At 41.7% G+C, this 18475-nt stretch overlaps 1 protein-coding gene across 1 annotated transcript in view; it reads right to left on the minus strand.

Annotated features, from left to right (window-relative positions):
• Positions 1–1266: 1266 nt before the first annotated feature.
• The window catches only part of GOLPH3L (golgi phosphoprotein 3 like), a 23692-nt gene continuing 6483 nt past the window's right edge, over positions 1267–18475 (minus strand). Inside the window, exons 2-5 of the mRNA XM_060758067.2 lie at positions 13755–13953; positions 5575–5706; positions 5376–5490; positions 1267–2290 (exon numbers count right to left, since the gene is read on the minus strand). Coding sequence (XP_060614050.2) covers positions 1863–2290; positions 5376–5490; positions 5575–5706; positions 13755–13937 — 858 coding nt within the window. The 5' untranslated portion in view covers positions 13938–13953 and the 3' untranslated portion in view covers positions 1267–1862. The remainder of the gene's footprint in view (positions 2291–5375; positions 5491–5574; positions 5707–13754; positions 13954–18475) is intronic.

Consider the following 18475-nt stretch of genomic DNA (forward strand, 5'->3'; position numbering starts at 1 on the left):
TGGCCTTGCAGTTACAAAGCCCGGCTGCTACCTGCCTAGGAAGAATCCTGTGTCAGACTACACAGATCATAGAATCACAGAATCATAGAGTTGGAAGAGACCTCATGGGCCATCCAGTCCAACCCCATTCTGCCAAGAAGCAGGAAAAGCGCATTGAAAGCACCCCCGACAGACAGCCATCCAGCCTCTGTTTAAATCCATGTGGACCATTTCATCTGAAAGGCAAAACCATAAAAATGAACAAAACCTGGCTCCCAGTTTTGAAAAACTCTAAAATCAGTAAATAAAGAACAACTCTCAGGAAACTGGGAGGTTTCAGACAGGAAACAATCAGGGCCAGCTAACACCTCCCAACAAAGGAAACTAGGAAAACGAGGTTTCTCTCACTCTCATCATTCCACAGATATATAAAAACCCCACTTGCCTAGTTTCCAACAGACCCACACTACAGAGCATAGATGTGGGCGAAAAGTCAGGAGAGAATGCTTCTGGAACATGGCCAGACAGCCCGGAAAACTCACCGCAGTTAGCACCTCCCAACCAAGGATTTCCCCAGGCAGGAAGCAACCAGGCTTTGAAGCTGCAAGGCCAATACATGATAATCAAAACTTGGCAAGAACTCTTGTCTGTTTGAGGCCAATGTGAATGTTGCAACTGGCCACCTTGATTGGCATTGAATGGCCTGGCAGCTTCAAAACCTGGCTGCTTCCTGCTTGGGGGAATCCTTTGTTGGGAGTTAGCTAGCCCTTGAGTATTTCCTGTTTGGAATTCCCCTGTTTTCTGAGTGTAAATATATACAGGATGTATTTTCATTCACTGGACCAAATTTGGCACAAATACCCGAGAAGTCCAAATTTGAGTACTGGTGGGGTGGGGGGTTGATTTTGTCATTTGGGAGTTGTAGTTCCTGGGATTTATAGCTCACCTACAATCAAAGAGCATTCTGAATTCCACCATCGATTGCATTGAACTAAATTTGGGCCTCCTCCTCGGCAGGCCAGATAAATGTCCTCGGTGGGCTGCACGTGGCCCGTGGCCCGTAGTTTGAGGACCCCTGACCTTGGAGGTGTCTACGGACAACACCGGCTCTTAGGCTTAGAAATGGAGATGAGCACCACCTCCCAGAGTCGGACATGACTGGACGCAATGCCAGGGGAGAACCTTTACTTTTAGTTAGTACTATAATTGAGTATTCTCTATTTACCACAAAATATCTGTACATCAGGTCGAGAGGAGAACCTTCTGAAAGGAAAAACACACAGGAGATTGCATAGAGATTTGTGCTGTAATAGTATTTCCAAACAAACACAAGGAAAACAGCACAGAAGAAGGGAAACCATCCAGCGGAATCTGGATCAAGAAGCAAAACAAACTGAGGTCAGAGTCCAGATTTTTAAAAAAATCATAATAAACCAACAGAATACACACTGCAATTCATTCCTTCCCAAAACGTACACACACACAAAAAAAATAAGGAAATGAGGAAGACAGCTTGAAATTTAAAAAGGGAGAGAAAAACGTTCATTTTCTAACAGACGCAAACCTTCATTTTAACTCGAGGGGGTGTGTGTAACCCAAAGGGCAGGACAGAAAAGGAAAAGGAGCCGCAAACACTTCTTTACTCATTCTTGCAACAGAGCAAATCCCCAAATCCAAGGAAGAGGAGAAGGAAGAGGAGGCGGTGAATGTGTAAGTTTTCCTATAACAGAATGCTACCCGCTGTGTCCCTTCACTCCGGGTGGGTGTGACCCCAGGAAGTCACCAAAGCCTGCCGTCAAAGGGCGCAGGAAGGATCCACAGAGTGAAAGGTCCAGTCCTAGAGAGGAAGGGGACAAACCCACTCGGAAACCGACGAGGAGGATTTAGGACTTGTTGAACGCCGCCAGGACGGCCCAGACCATCTCGGTGCCGCTCGCCTTGGCCGCCTCGACCTCAGGGTCCCTCTCCAGCAGGTCCTTGGACCGGTTGATGGCCACGTCGTACTGCTCGTCGACCAGGCTGGCAAAGATATTCTCCAGGACGTCGGAGGCGTGGGCCAGCACCAGCAGCGCTAAGGTCCTCCTCTCCATGCGATGGGGGTCGTTGACCCACCGGTCCAGGACGCTCTCCTGCAGCTTCTTCACCAGGCGCTGCTTCTCCGTGGTGTTGGTCACCGGGTGGGTGGTCATGTCGAAGAGGAGGAAGTTCTGCTTCTCGGTGGTCAGGATGCCCTTCTCCACTAAGTTCTTGGCGATCCGCTCGCGGACGTTGCGGAGCTGGTACTGCAGCTTGAAGGGGTTCCAGGTCTCGCCTGCGGGAGAAGACGGTGGTCACAAGATTAATCTCTGCCTTGAGTATAAGCCGGGTTTTTCAGCCCTTTTTGAAGACTGAAAAAGCCCCCCTCGGCTTATACTCAAGTCAAAGTTATTTATTATTTTACTCTGTTATTGCAATTATTTTTATTACATTTATTATTTTACTCTATTTATTGTTTTTATTATTACATTACATTATTTTACTTTATTATTATTTTATTACATTTATTATTTTACTCTATTTATTACTATTACATTACATCATTTTACTTTTATTATTTTTATTACATTTATTATGTGACTTTATTTATTATTGCTATTATTAAATTATTTTACTTTATTATTATTTTATTGCATATATTATTTTACTCTATTATTATTATTACATTTATTATATCACTCTATTCTTATTATTATATTTACATTATTTTACTTTAATGTTATTTTTATTACACTTATTGTTTTACTGAATTATTATATTTATTATTTCACTCTATTTATTATTATTATTATTACATTATTTTACTTTTATAATTTTATTACATTTATTACTTTACTCTATTTATTATTGCTATGATTATATTACATTATTTTACTTTATTATTTTTATTACATTTATTATTTTACTCTGTTATTATATCACTCTAATCTTATTATTACATTTACATTATTTTACTTTATTATTTTATTACTATTACTTCAGTCTATTTATTATTACTATTATTACATTACATTATTTTACTTTATTATTATTTTATTGCATTTATTATTTTACTCTATTATTGTTATTATTGCATTTATTGTTTTACTCTATTTTTGTTATTACATTTATTATATCACTCTATTTATTCTTATTATTACATTTACATTATTTTACTTTATAATTATTTTTATTATGCTTATTATTTTACTGAATTATTATATTTATTATTTCACTCTATTTATTATTATTATTATTATTATTACATTACATTATTTTACTTTATTATGATTTTTATTACATTTCTTATTTTGCTCTGTTATTATTATTGCATTTATTGTTTTACTCTATTTTGGTTATTACATTTATTGTATCTATTTATTCTTGTTCTTATTACATTTACATTATTTTACTTTATTATTATTTTTATTACACTTATTATTTTACTGAATTATTATATTTTATTATTTTACTCTATTATTATCATTACATTTATTATTACTTTACTCTTTATTATTCTTATATTTATTCTTTTACTCTATTATTATTACGTTTGTTATTTTACTCTGTTATTATTACATTTATTCTTTTACTCTATAATTGTTATTATTATTTTATTATTTATTACTTTACACTATTTATTATTATTACATTTATTCTTTTACTCTATTATTATTACATTTTTTTTACTCTATAACTGTTATTATATTTCCATTATTTTAGTCTGTTATTATTATTACATTTATTCTTTTACTCTATTACTACTGTTATTATTATATTTCCATAATTTTAGTCTGTTATTATTATTATATTTATTCTTTATTACTACTGTTATTATTATATTTCCATTACTTTACTGTTATTACATTTATTCTTTTACTCTGTAACTGTTATTATTATTTTTATTACTTTTATTACTTTACACTATTTATTATTATTACATTTATTCTTTTACTCGATTATTATTACACTTATTTTTTTACTCTATAACTGTTATTATTATATTTCCATTATTTTAGTCTGTTATTATTATTACATTTATTCTTTTAGTCAATTACTACTGTTATTATTATATTTCCATTATTTTACTGTTATTATTACATTTATCATTTTACTCTATAACTGTTATTATTATTTTTATTACTTTTATTACTTTACACTATTATTATTACATTTATTCTTTTACTCTATAATAATAATAATAATAACAGTTATAAAAATAATAATAACAGTTATAGAGTAAAAGAATAAATGTAACAATAACAGTAAAATAATGGAAATATAATAATAACAGTAGTAATAGAGTAAAAGAATAAATGTAATAGTAATAAATAGTGTAAAGTAATAAAAGTAATAAAAGAATAATAACAGTTATAGAGTAAAAGAATAAATGTAATAATAATATAATAAAAGAAGAAATATAATAAGAATAATAAAGAGTAAAGTAATAATAAATGTAATGATTATATTTCCATTATTTTAGTCTGTTATTATTATTACATTTATTATTTTACTCTATTACTACTGTTATTATTATATTTCCATTATTTTACTGTTATTCTTACATTTATTCTTTTACTCTATAACTGTTATTATTATTTTTATTACTTTTATTACTTTACACTATTTATTATTATTACATTTATTCTTTTACTGTATTATTATTACACTTATTATTTTTCTCTATTATTACTGTTATTATTATATTTCCATTATTTTCGTCTGTAATTATTACATTATTATTATTACATTTATTCTTTTACTCTATAACTGTTATTATTATATTTCCATTATTTTACTGTTATTATTACATTTATTCTTTTACTCTATAACTGTAATTATTATTTTATTACTTTTATTACTTTACACTATTTATTATTATTACATTTATTCTTTTACTGTATTATTATTACACTTATTATTTTTCTCTATTACTACCGTTATTATTATATTTCCATTATTTTAGTCTGTAATTATTATTACATTATTATTATTACATTTATTATTTTACTCTATTACTGTTATTATTACATTTCTATTATTGTACTCTATTATTACTGTTATTACTTTCCCATTATTTTACTCTATTATTATTATTATTATTATTATTATTATTATTTATTACATTTATTATTTTACTCTATTACATTTCTATTATTGTACTCTATTATTACTGTTATTATTACTTTTCCATTATTTTACTCTATTATTGTTATTATTACATTTATTATTTTAATCTCATTATTATTGTTTTATTGTGCCTCAGCTTATATTCGGGTCGGCTTATACTCGAGTATATACGGTATCTGCCTTGAACTGGATTATATGAGTCTCCACTGCCAGATAATCTGGGATAAGGAGATAATCGAGGATTGGATCACCTGTGAGCAGCTCGATCCACGTCTGCACCGTCTCGGCAGGCTCGGTGGCTTTGAGGTGGCGGAGCGTCTCATCCAGAAGCACATCTCCGGTCGGCGCATCTGACTTGAGGAGCACCTGGAAGGCAAAGGAAGAGAGGCCAGAGATGCTGCCGTTCACCTGTTCCAAATAAGAGGCGTTGCAGAGAGACCAGGAGCTCACCTTGCGGTCCAGCAGCCGTTTTTTCCTCATGGTCTGAGGCTCCAGCTGTATCCTCCCTCGCATGGCCAGCTCAATGAGGATGCCCCCACGCAGCCCCGAGGAGATGCAGTCGTTCCAGAAAGAGGTGTATCCCTGGGAAGGGAAGGGACGGGCATCAGGACCGGACAACTACAATCCCCATAGAGTGTTCCCACGCTACTTCGCGGTTCACTTTTTGCAGATTCGCTGGGAATTGTAGTTCACCTGCATCTAGAGATGCTGTGACCCACACCGACAATGGACCAGGACCAGACTTGGTACAGAGAAGCCCCACGACCAACTGAACATATGGTACAGGTTTGGGCAAATTGATTTTGATTTTGGGAGTTGTAGTTCACCTGCATCCAGAGATGCTGTGACCCCCACCAACAATGGACCAGGACCAGACTTGGTACAGAGGAGCCCCATGACCAACTGGACATATTGCAGTGGCTTGGGGTGAGTTGACTTTGATTTTGGGAATCGTAGTTCACCTACATCCAGAGATGCTGTGGCCCCCACCAACAATGGACCAAGACCAGACTTGGTACAGAGAAGCCCTTGACCAACTGAATATATGGCAGGGATCTGGGTGAATTGATTTTGGGAGTTGTAGTTCACCTGTATCCAGAGATACTGTGACCCCCACCAACAATGGACCAGGACCAGACTTGGCACAGAGAAACCCCATGACCAATTGAATAAATGGTACGCGTATGGGCAAATTGATTTTGATTTTGGGAGTTGTAGTTCACCTGCATCCAGAGATGCTGTGACCCCCACCAACAATGGACCAGGACCAGACTTGGTACAGAGGAGCCCCATGGCCAACTGGACATATTGCAGTGGCTTGGGGTGAGTTGACTTTGATTTTGGGAATCGTAGTTCACCTACATCCAGAGATGCTGTGGCCCCCACCAACAATGGACCAAGACCAGACTTGGTACAGAGAAGCCCTTGACCAACTGAATATATGGCAGGGATCTGGGTGAATTGATTTTGGGAGTTGTAGTTCACCTGCATCCAGAGATACTGTGACCCCCACCAACAATGGACCAGGACCAGACTTGGCACAGAGAAACCCCATGACCAATTGAATAAATGGTACGCGTATGGGCAAATTGATTTTGATTTTGGGAGTTGTAGTTCACATGCATCCAGAGATGCTGCGATCCCCACTGACAATGGACCAGGACTAGACTTGGCTCAGAGAAGCCCCATGACCAACTCAACATATGGCAGGAGTCTGGGCAAATTGAATTTGGGAGTTGTAGTTCACCTGCATCCAGAGATGCTGTGACCCCCACCAACAATGGACTGGGACCAGACTTGGCACAGAGAAGCCCCATGACCAACTCAACATATTGCAGGGGTTGGTGGGGGAGGGAGTTGACCTTGATTTTGGGAGTTGTAGTTCACCTGTCTCCAGAGATACTGTGACCCCCACCGACAATGGACCAGGTCTAGACTTGGTACAGAGAAGCCCCATGACCAACTGAATGTATGGTACGGGTTTGGGCAAATTGATTTTGATTTTGGGAGTTGTAGTTCACCTGCATCCAGAGATGCTGTGATCCCCACCGACAATGGACTGGGACCAAACTTGGCTCAGAGAAGCCCCATGACCAACTCAACATAGGGCAGGAGTCTGGGCAAATTGAATTTGGGAATTGTAGTTCACCTGCGTCCAGAGATACTGTGACCCCCACCGACAACGGACCGGGACCAGACTTGGCACAGAGAAGCCCCATGACCAACTCAACATATTGCAGGGGGGAATTGACCTTGATTTTGGGGAGCTATAGTTCACCCGCATCCAGAGAGCACTTAACCCAGCTGATATTGGACCTGGACTGGATCTGGTTCTAGCAAAGCTGCTTAAGACAGGAAGGTGTGTAATCCAAACTGTATTTGCCAGTGGAAGCATTTCGAATTCTTCTCCGTTAGGGATTAACTTCTGATAAAGCTGCTCCAAGTTGACAATGAACAACCCCGATTCCTTTGTACACAAAAGCGAGCGGGTGTGGGGTGGGGGGTCAACCGGAACTAGAGCCCGCTCCGGGGAAGCAGGACTTCCTGGTCAAACACCAAGCCCACATTTTATATGCTTTCTTGGCGTGCATGCCATCCCGTGCTGCACCCAAGGACAGGAAAGGGCGAGATGCCTGCTTGCGTTGATACGGTGAGCCTGGGCAAATATTTCACAACTAGCATTTCATCTTTTCTTTACCTTCAAAAACAAACAAACTTTCACTTCCTCGTGAAACACACGATTGACAAGGAAAGCTGAGAAAGAGCCTTCCTTTTTGGAAAAAAATCCAAAATGAAAAGCGATGGAGGCGAAACGTCAGGAGAGAATGCTTCCAGAACATGGCCAGATAGCCTGAGAAGCCTACAACCCAAAATGAAAAGAGATGGAGGCGAAACGTCAGGAGAGAATGCTTCCAGAACATGGCCAGATAGCCTGAAAAACCTACAACCCAAAATGAAAAGAGATGGAGGGGAAGCGTCAGGAGAGGATGCTTCCAGAACATGGCCAGATAGCCTGAAAAGCCTACAACCCAAAATGAAAAGAGATGGAGGCGAAATGTCAGGAGAGAATGCTTCCAGAACATGGCCAGATAGCCTGAAAAACCTACAACCCAAAATGAAAAGAGATGGAGGGGAAGCGTCAGGAGAGGATGCTTCCAGAACATGGCCAGATAGCCTGAAAAGCCTACAACCCAAAATGAAAAGAGATGGAGGCGAAACGTCAGGAGAGAATGCTTCCAGAACATGGCCAGATAGCCTGAAAAACCTACAACCCAAAATGAAAAGAGATGGAGGCGAAACGTCAGGAGAGAATGCTTCCAGAACATGGCCAGATAGCCTGAAAAGCCTACAACCCAAAATGAAAAGAGATGGAGGCGAAACGTCAGGAGAGAATGCTTCCAGAACATGGCCAGATAGCCTGAAAAACCTACAACCCAAAATGAAAAGAGATGGAGGGGAAACGTCAGGAGAGGATGCTTCCAGAACATGGCCAGATAGCCTGAAAAACCTACAACCCAAAATGAAAAGAGATGGAGGGGAAACGTCAGGAGAGGATGCTTTCAGAACATGGCCAGATAGCCTGAAAAACCTACAACCCAAAATGAAAAGAGATGGAGGGGAAACGTCAGGAGAGGATGCTTTCAGAACATGGCCAGATAGCCTGAAAAACCTACAACCCAAAATGAAAAGAGATGGAGGGGAAGCGTCAGGAGAGGATGCTTCCAGAACATGGCCAGATAGCGTGAAAAGCCTACAACCCAAAATGAAAAGAGATGGAGGCGAAATGTCAGGAGAGAATGCTTCCAGAACATGGCCAGATAGCCTGAAAAACCTACAACCCAAAATGAAAAGAGATGGAGGGGAAGCGTCAGGAGAGGATGCTTCCAGAACATGGCCAGATAGCCTGAAAAGCCTACAACCCAAAATGAAAAGAGATGGAGGGGAAACGTCAGGAGAGGATGCTTCCAGAACATGGCCAGATAGCCTAAAAAACCTACAACCCAAAATGAAAAGAGATGGAGGGGAAACGTCAGGAGAGGATGCTTTCAGAACATGGCCAGATAGCCTGAAAAACCTACAACCCAAAATGAAAAGAGATGGAGGGGAAACGTCAGGAGAGGATGCTTTCAGAACATGGCCAGATAGCCTGAAAAACCTACAACCCAAAATGAAAAGAGATGGAGGGGAAGCGTCAGGAGAGGATGCTTCCAGAACATGGCCAGATAGCCTGAAAAGCCTACAACCCAAAATGAAAAGAGATGGAGGGGAAGCGTCAGGAGAGGATGCTTCCAGAACATGGCCAGATAGCCTGAAAAGCCTACAACCCAAAATGAAAAGAGATGGAGGGGAAACGTCAGGAGAGGATGCTTCCAGAACATGGCCAGATAGCCTGAAAAACCTACAACCCAAAATGAAAAGAGATGGAGGGGAAACGTCAGGAGAGGATGCTTCTAGAACATGGCCAGAGAGCCTGAAAAACGTACAACAACCCAAAATGAAAAGACTTCACGTAAAAAAAAAAAAAAAACCAAAAGGACAAATGGACTCTCCTTTGTGTCGTCGAAGGCTTTCATGGTCGGAATCACTAGGTTGCTGTGAGTTTTCCAGGCTGTCTGGACATGTTCCAGAAGCATTCTCTCCTGACGTTTCACCCACATCTATGGCAGGCATCCTCAGAGCTTGGGAAAGAAAAAAAGGGAAAGAAGGAATGCGGGAGTGAAGGAAGGAAAGAGAGAAGGAAGGATAGAAGCAAAAAGCGAAAGAAGGAAGGAAAGAGGTAGAAAAGGAAGAAAGAGGGAGCGAAGGAAGGAGGGAAAGAGGGTGGGAAAGAAAGAAAAGGAAGGAAGGAAAGAGGTAATGATGGAAGGAACTAGAGAAGGAAAGAAAAAAGGGAAGGAAGCAAAGAGGGAGCGAAGGAAGGAGGGAAAGAGGATGGGAAAGAAAGAGAAGGAAGGATGGAAGCAAAAAGTGAAGGAAGGAAGGAAAGAGGTAGAGAAGGAAAAAAGGAGAAAAAGGGGAAGGAAAAGGAAAAGGGAGGGAGGGAGGAAAGAGGTAGAGAAGGAAGGAAGGAAGGAGAGAAGGACAGAAAAAAGGGAAGGAAGGAAGGAAAGAGAGAAGGAAGGATGGAAGCAAAGAGCGAAGGAAGAAAGGAAAGAGGTAGAGAAAGAAGAAAGGAGAGAAAGGGGAAGGAAAAGGAAAAGGGGGAGGAAGGAAAGAGGTAGAGAAGAAAGGAAGGAGAGAAGGAAAGAAAAAAGGGAAGGAAGAAAAGAGGGAGCAAAGGAAGGAGGGGAAGAGGTGGAAAAGAAAGAGAAGGATGGAAGCAAAAAGTGAAGGGAGGAAGGAAAGAGGTATAGAAGGAAGAAAGGAGAGAAAGGGGAAGGAAAAGAAAAGGGGAAGGAAGGAAAGAGGGAGTGAAGGAAGGAAAGAAAGAAGGATGGAAGCAAAAAGCGAAGGAAGGAAGGAAAGAGGTAGAGAAGGAAGGAGAGAAGGAAAGAAAAAAGGGAAGTAAGAAAAGAGGGAGCAAAGGAAGGAGGGGAAGAGGGTGGAAAAGAAAGAGAAGGATGGAAGCAAAAAGTGAAGGAAGGAAGGAAAGAGGTATAGAAGGAAGAAAGGAGAGAAAGGGGAAGGAAAAGAAAAGGGGAAGGAAGGAAAGAGGGAGTGAAGGAAGGAAAGAAAGAAGGATGGAAGCAAAAAGCGAAGGAAGGAAGGAAAGAGGTAGAGAAGGAAGAAAGAGGAGATAAAGAAAAAGGGGGGAAGAAAAGGAAAGAGGTAAGGAAGGAAAGAGGTAAGGAAGGAAGAAAAGAGGGAGTGAAGGAAGGAGGGAAAGAGGATGGGAAAGAAAGAGAAGGAAGGATGGAAGCAAAAAGCGAAGGAAGGAAGGAAAGAGGTAGAGAAAGAAAGGAGAGAAAGAAGAAGAAGATAAAGAAAAAGGGGGGAAGGAAGGAAAGAGGTAGAGAAAGAAATGAAGGAAAGAGGGAGAGAGGAAGGAAAGAAGGAGAGAAAGAGGGAGGCAAGACTGGCCAGAGCAATGCCTGGCGGGTACAGCTAGTTCTCCATAAAGTTAATAGGCAATCTGTTTGAGGAATGCGTCACACGGGCAGAGAAAGCCCAGTTGACAAACCTGTCTTGAGACACACCGCTGAACAGGAAAAACAAACTAAGACAGTGGATCCTGTACGATTTGGGGGCCAACACCCACCAGGCCCAACGGGGGCTCAAGTGCCATCTCTCAGGCGCATCAAGTGTGGAATAAATCCCTGCAGTGGGATTGTGGATGGAGAGTGTGAAGGGGAGGGAATCATAATAATAAAATCACCCCCTGGCCTCCAGCGCTTGTTTCCCTCGAGCCAAGTCAGCCGCCAATCCACAGGACACAGGGCTTGTTTGGTGCGCTTGCACAAAGCGGCGGCTCCGGTTACGGCCGAGTCGGAAATGAATGGCCCCGAGGGAGGAGAGAGAGTCAGGGAGCAGGTGCAGCCGGCGTTACGCTGCCACAACTTAATTTAAAAGGTTTCCCCAAAGGACACGGAGTTACTTACGTAATACGCCAGGCTAGCACTCCGTCTCAAGCCGCACTCTCCGCCCGCGGAGGGAAAGCGCGTCCGAAAGCGCTCCGGGATCTCAAACCGTTTCCTCAACATATTGTCAAAGGCCAAAATCACTGGGTTGTTGTAGGTTTTCTGGGCTGCCTGGCCAATTTTCCCGAAGCATTCTCTCCTGACATTTCGCCCACATCTATGGCAGGCATCCTCAGAGGTTGTGAGCTCTGTTGGAAACTATATATATCTGTGGAATGATGTCCAGGGTGGGAGAAGGAACTCTTGTCTGTTGGAGGCAAGCGGGAATATTGCTACTGGCCACCTTGATAAGCATTGAATGGCCTTGCAGCTTCAAAGCCTGGATGGTTGCTGCCTGGGGGAATCCTTTGTTGGGAGGTGGGAAGGAGACTCTTTTCTACTTGAGGCAAGTGTGAATGTTGCCACTGGCCACCTTGATTAGCACTGAATGGCCTTGCAGCTTCAAAGACTGGCTGCTTCCTGCCTGGGGGAATCCTTTGTTGGGAGGCAGGTGGGAGAAAGAACTCTTGTCTGTTTGAGGCGAGGCTGAATGTTGCCATTGGACACCTTGATTTGCATTGAATGGCCTTGCAGCTTCAAAACCTGATGCTTCCTGCCTGAGGGAATCCTTTGTTGGGAGGTGGGTGAGAGAAAGCACTCTTGTCTGTTAGAGGCAAGTGGATATGTTGCCATTGGCCACCTTGATTTGCATTGAATGGCCTTGCAGCTTCAAAGCCTGGCTGCTTCCTGCCTGGGGGAATCCTTTGTTGGGAAGCGGGTGGGAGAAAGAAATCTTGTCTGTTTGAGGCAGGTGTGGATGTTTCAATTGGCCCCCTTGATTAGCGTTTAATGTCCTGACAGTTTCAAGGTGTCGCTTCTTACTGCCTGGGGGAATCCTTTGTTGAGAGGTGATTAGTGTTAGGGATTCCTCATCTTTGGAAAAGGAAGGGAGCAGGGAAGAGCATTAAAACATTCACACTTCCCTCAAGAAGGCAAGAGTTCTTTCTCCCACCATGGACAAAGGATTCCCCCAGGCAGCAACCAGCCAGGCTTTGAAGCTGCAAGTCCATTCAATGCTAACCAAGCTGGCCGCATGCAACATTCACTCTTGCCTCAAGCAGACAAGAGTTCTTTCTCCCACCATGGACAAAGGATTCCCCCAGGCAGCAACCAGCCAGGCTTTGAAGCTGCAAGGCCATTCAATGCTAATCAAGTTGGCCAATGGCAACATTCACCCTTGCCTCCAACAGGCAAGAGTTCTTTCTCCCACCCACCTCCCAACAAAGGATTCCCCCAGGCTTTGAAGCTGCAAGAGTTTTTTTAACCGAGTTTTTTTCTCTCCCACACTAGACATTCCAGAGATATATCACCCCATGTTCTTAGTTTCCAACAGACCTCACAACCTCTGAGGATGCCTGCCATAGATGTGGGAGAAACGTCAGGAGAGAATGCTTCTGATACATGGCCACAGAGTCCGAAAAACCTACAACAGCCCAGTTTCCTCAAGCTCAGCTTTGCCCTCTCAGGCTTTGAAGCTGCGAGGCCATTCAGTGCTAATCGAACTGGCCAGTGGCAACATTCACACTTGCCTCCAACAGACAAGTGTTCTTTCTCCCACCCACCTACCTCCCAACAAAGGATTCCCCCAGGCCGGAAGCAGCCAGGCTTTGAAGCTGCAAGGCCATTCAGTGCTAATCGAACTGGCCAGTGGCAACATTCACACTTGCCTCCAACAGACAAGTGTTCTTTCTCCCACCCACCTACCTCCCAACAAAGGATTCCCCCAGGCCGGAAGCAGCCAGGCTTTGAAGCTGCAAGGCCATTCAGTGCTAATCAAGGTGGCCAATTGCAACATTCACACTTGCCTCCCACACTAGACATTCCACAGATATATAACCCCAATTTTCTAGTTTCTGACAGACCTCCCAACCCCTGAGGATGCCTGCCATAGATGTGGGAGAAACGTCAGGAGAGAATGCTTCAAGAACATGGCCACATAAACCTACAAGAACCCAGTTTCCTCAAGCTCAGCGTTGCCCTCTCAGATGGGGATCTGGAATACTCTTTCCCTACCTCCTTGTCTTTCAGGCCCAGGAGCAGGACCTCCTCCATGAGGGTGAGGCGGATGTCTTTGCAGTCGCCGGGGTCTTCCTCCCCGAGGCTCTTGTCCAGCACAGAGTCCTCCTCGCCCTCCGCTCGCTTCTCGCCGTTCCGGCCAACGTCCGCCCGCCGTCCCCGGTGAATTAACGTGGTCATGGTCTCCCTGCCGCACCTGCGAAGGAAAACACGAGTTACGCATGGCACCTTTTTAATTATAACCTGCTTAATTCCTAACCTGATTGGCTATGACGCTCTACCCGAAAACCAACAAAATCTATTATTTATTTATCTATATAAATAAAAATGTCATGTCCGTTTGTGGGATTGACAGAACTCAAAAACCACTGGAGAAATTGACACCAAATCTGGACACACGACACCTAACAACCCAATGTATGTCCTTCAACATCTTTATAGAACTCCAATATGCTGATGACGACATCATCTGTGCGCATTCAGAGGAAGACCTACAACATCTTTATAGAACTCCGATATGCTGATGACAACGTCATCTGTGCGCATTCAGAGGAAGACCTACAATATCTTTATAGAACTCCAGTATGCTGATGACGACATTTTTATAGAACTCTGATATGCTGATGATGAGGTCATCTGTGCGCATTTGAGAGTTGTAGTTGCTGGGATTTATAGTTCACCTATAAACAAAGAGCATTCTGAACTCCACCAATGTTGGAATTGAACCAAACTTGGCACACAGAACTCCCACGACCGACAGAAAACACCCTGCTTGGGTGGTGATGGCATGATCATCTGCGTAGATGAAATTCTCTGTCTCTTGGCAGTGGTTTGGTCATTTGTGTCAATGTTAAACATAATGAATCAGCTGGTTTCCCCTGTCATAGGCAGGAAGAGTACCTAAAGCTTCGGAAAGCTTCTGTTCAGCCATTTCAAAGCTCCCTGCTTGGGTGGTGATGACGTGATCATCAGCGTAGATGAAACTCTCTGTCCCTTCTGGCAGTGGCTGGTCATTTGTGTCAATGTTAAACATTAGGAATCAGCTGGTTTTCCCTGTAATAAGACCACCTAAAGCTTCAGAGAGTTTCTGTTCAACCCTTTCAAAGCTCTCTGCTTGGTGGTGATGGCATGATCATCAGCATAGATGAAACTCTCTGTCCCTTCTGGCAATGGCTGGTCATTTGTGTCAATGTTAAACATTAGGAATCAGCTGGTTTCCCCTGCAATAGGCAGTCAGAGCCCCTCAAGCTTCAGAGAGCTTATGTTCAACCCTTTCAAAGCTCTCTGCTTGGGTGGTGATGGCATGATCGTCAGCATAGATGAAACTCTCTGTCCCAGTGGCTGGTCATTTGTGTCAATGTTAAACATTAGGAATCAGCTGGTTTTCCCTGTAATAGGCAGTCAGAGCATCCAGAGCATCCAATGCTTCAGAGAGCTTCTGTTCCCTGCTTGGGCAGTGATGGCATGATTGTCATCATAGACGAAACCCTCTGTCAAGGGACAGTCTGTCCCTTCTGGCAATGGCTCGTCATTTGTGTAAATGTTAAACATGGATGGGGCAAACACACTCCCCTGAGGCAGGCCGTTCTTCTGTTTACGTCATCTGCTTCTCTGGCCTTGAACTCAACAAAAAAGCTCCTGTTTTGTAGCCAATTTCCTATGAAGTCAAATGGTATGGAAGTCTGGGGATTGCCTCTTGGCAAGGTCCTTTGCCTCATCAAATTACAACTCCCAGAATCCCTTTTGCAACCGGATTCTAGACTAGAAAATAAGTCAAAATGAGAGGCCTGAAGCAAAGGAAAGGTAACAATAGAATGTAACGCTATACGCACATAATGACTTCCTTCATGACAAAAATAAACATAAGCATTCAGCTACAAGCAAGGAAGTGTGACTCTTCCCTCTCCCAACCACTTTTTAATTTTGTATCTTTTTGCAATATACAGTAGCTTTATTTGCAAACTCAAATTAATGGCTTTTTTTGTTTCTAAAGTGCTCTAAGAACACTTTTTGACACATCCTTCCTTCTAAAACAAATCAGTTTTGATGCAATAACTATGTAATCGTATGTAATGTAAACAGGCCATTCAATGGAAAAGTGAGGTTTATATACCTGTGGAATGATGTCCAGGGTGGGAGAAAGAACTCGTGTCTGTTGAAGGCGTGAATGTTGCAATTGGCCACCTTGATTAGCATTGAAAGGCCTTGCTTCCAGACAGGAAACAATCAGGGCCAGCTAACACCACCAACAAAGGATTTCCCAAGCAGGAAGCAGCCAGGCTTTGACGCTGCAAGGCCATTCAATACGAATCAAGACAGCCAATGGCAACATTCAGCCTCACCTCAAACAGACAAGAGTTCTTTCACTCACCCACCTCCCAACAAAGGATTCCCCCAGGCAGGAAGCAGCCACTCTTTGAAGCTGCAAGGCCATCCAATACTAATCAAGATGGTCAATAGCAACATTCACACTTGCCTTGAACAGACAAGAGTTCTTTCTCCCACCCACCTCCCAACAAAGGATTTCCCAGGCAGTAAGCAGCCACTCTTTGAAGCTGCAAGGCCATTCAATACTAATGAAGGTGGCCAATAGCAACATTCACACTTGCCTCCAAGAGACAAAAGCTCTTTCTCCCACCCACCTCCCAACAAAGGATTCCCCAAGCAGGAAGCAGCTAGGCTTTGTAACTGTAAGGCCATTCAATGCTAATCAAGGTGAGCAATTGCAACATTCACTCTTGCCTCAAACAGACAAGAGTTCTTTCTCCCACCCACCTCCCAACAAAGGATTCCCCTGGGCAGGAAGCAGCCAGGCTTTGAAGCTGCAAGGCCATTCAAGACTAATCAAGATGGCCAATAGCAACATTCACGCTTGCGTCTAACAGACAAAAGTTCTTTCTCCCACCCACCTCCCAACAAAGGATTTCCCGGGCAGGAAGCAGCCAGGCTTTGAAGCTGCAGGACCATTCAATGCTTATTTAAGGTGGCCAATTGCAACATTCACCTTTGCAGATATATAAACTTCACTTGCCTAGTATCCAACAGACCTCACAACCTCTGAGGATGCTTGCCATACATGTGGGCAAAACATCAGGACAGAATGCTTCCGGAACACGGCCAGACAGCCAGGAAAACTCACAGCAATAATAATAATAATAATAATAATAATAATACTTTATTTGTACCCCGCTACCATCTCCCCAAGGGACTCGGTGAGGCTTACATGAGGCCAAGCCCACAGTACATCAGTAAAAACAATAACAACAGTAATACAAAACAATAAAATAAAACTCATAACAAAAAAATAAGCAGTAAACATTAACAATAACACAGCAACCCACCAAAATTGAGACAACTTCCCAAAATGACTCTAAAACAGAGGTCACAATGCGAAAATAAGAAAGGTAGAGAGGGAATCAAGCAAGTAAAAACTACAATATGGGGGTGAGACAACAGGAAGTGAGAGAAATCTCCTGGAAGAGATTATTATTATTATTATTATTATTATTATTATTATTAGAAACACAACAAGATGAGTCCGCAGCTGACACTTTGCTGGCTGTTGTACTGGATCACACGCTGGACACCTCCCAAGTGTCTAGAGTTGCTGTTGTTATTATTATTATTATTATTATTATTATTATTATTATTATTACTATTTGAAACACAACAAAATGAGTCCACTCTGCTGTGGACTGTGTGATGTATTTATTATTATTATTATTATTATTATTATTATTATTATTATTATTTGAAACACAATAAGATGAGTCCGCAGCAGGCTCTCACCTGGCTGTTGTATTGGATCACACGTCAGACACTTCCCAATTGTCTAGGACTGTGTGATGTATTTATTATTATTATTATTATTATTATTATTAGAAACACAACAAGATGAGCTCACAGCAGACACTCTGCTGGCTGTTGTATTAGATCACACGTTGGACACTTCCCAATTGTCTAGGACTGTATGATGTATTTATTATTATTATTATTATTATTATTATTATTATTATTATTATTATTATTATTTGAAACACAAGATGAGTCCACAGCAGACTCTCACCTAGCTGTTGTACTGGATCACACGTCAGACACTTCCCAATTGTCTAGGACTGTGTAATGTATTTATTATTATTATTATTATTATTATTATTATTATCATCATCATCATTTGCAACACAACAAGATGAGTCCGCAGCAGACTCTGCTGGCTGTTGTATTGGATCACATGTCGGGCACTTCCCAAGTGTCTAGGACTGTGTGATGTATTATTATTATTATTATTATTAGTAGTAGTAGTAGTAGTAGTATCATCATCATCATCATCATGGGGAAAAGGGGGTCTCCACTGAAGCTGTGTCTCCAATCCTTGTTCCCACAACAAGCCAACTTTTTCCAATCCCAACAACCACAGGGACAGAACGTGAACTTAACAGGGGCACAGACAGCAAAGGAAAGGTGTTAACCAAAACTATGCGACCCAAAGCTAAAATTATATATATTTTTGGCTGGAGACACAACTTAACAAAACCTGTTCCAACTTGCATGCATAAGAACAAACTTAGAGAACCTGTCCCTAACTGGTTCGATAGAGGCCTTGTTATTATATTATTTATTTAAATGGTTATTATATTATATTATTTATTTATTGACAGCATTTACCTTTTAAAAATGATCTTATAGAGGAATATAAATACTGTCAATCAATCAATAAT

Source organism: Anolis sagrei, chromosome 12, assembly GCF_037176765.1.
Source record: "Anolis sagrei isolate rAnoSag1 chromosome 12, rAnoSag1.mat, whole genome shotgun sequence".
Lineage (NCBI taxonomy): Eukaryota > Metazoa > Chordata > Lepidosauria > Squamata > Dactyloidae > Anolis > Anolis sagrei.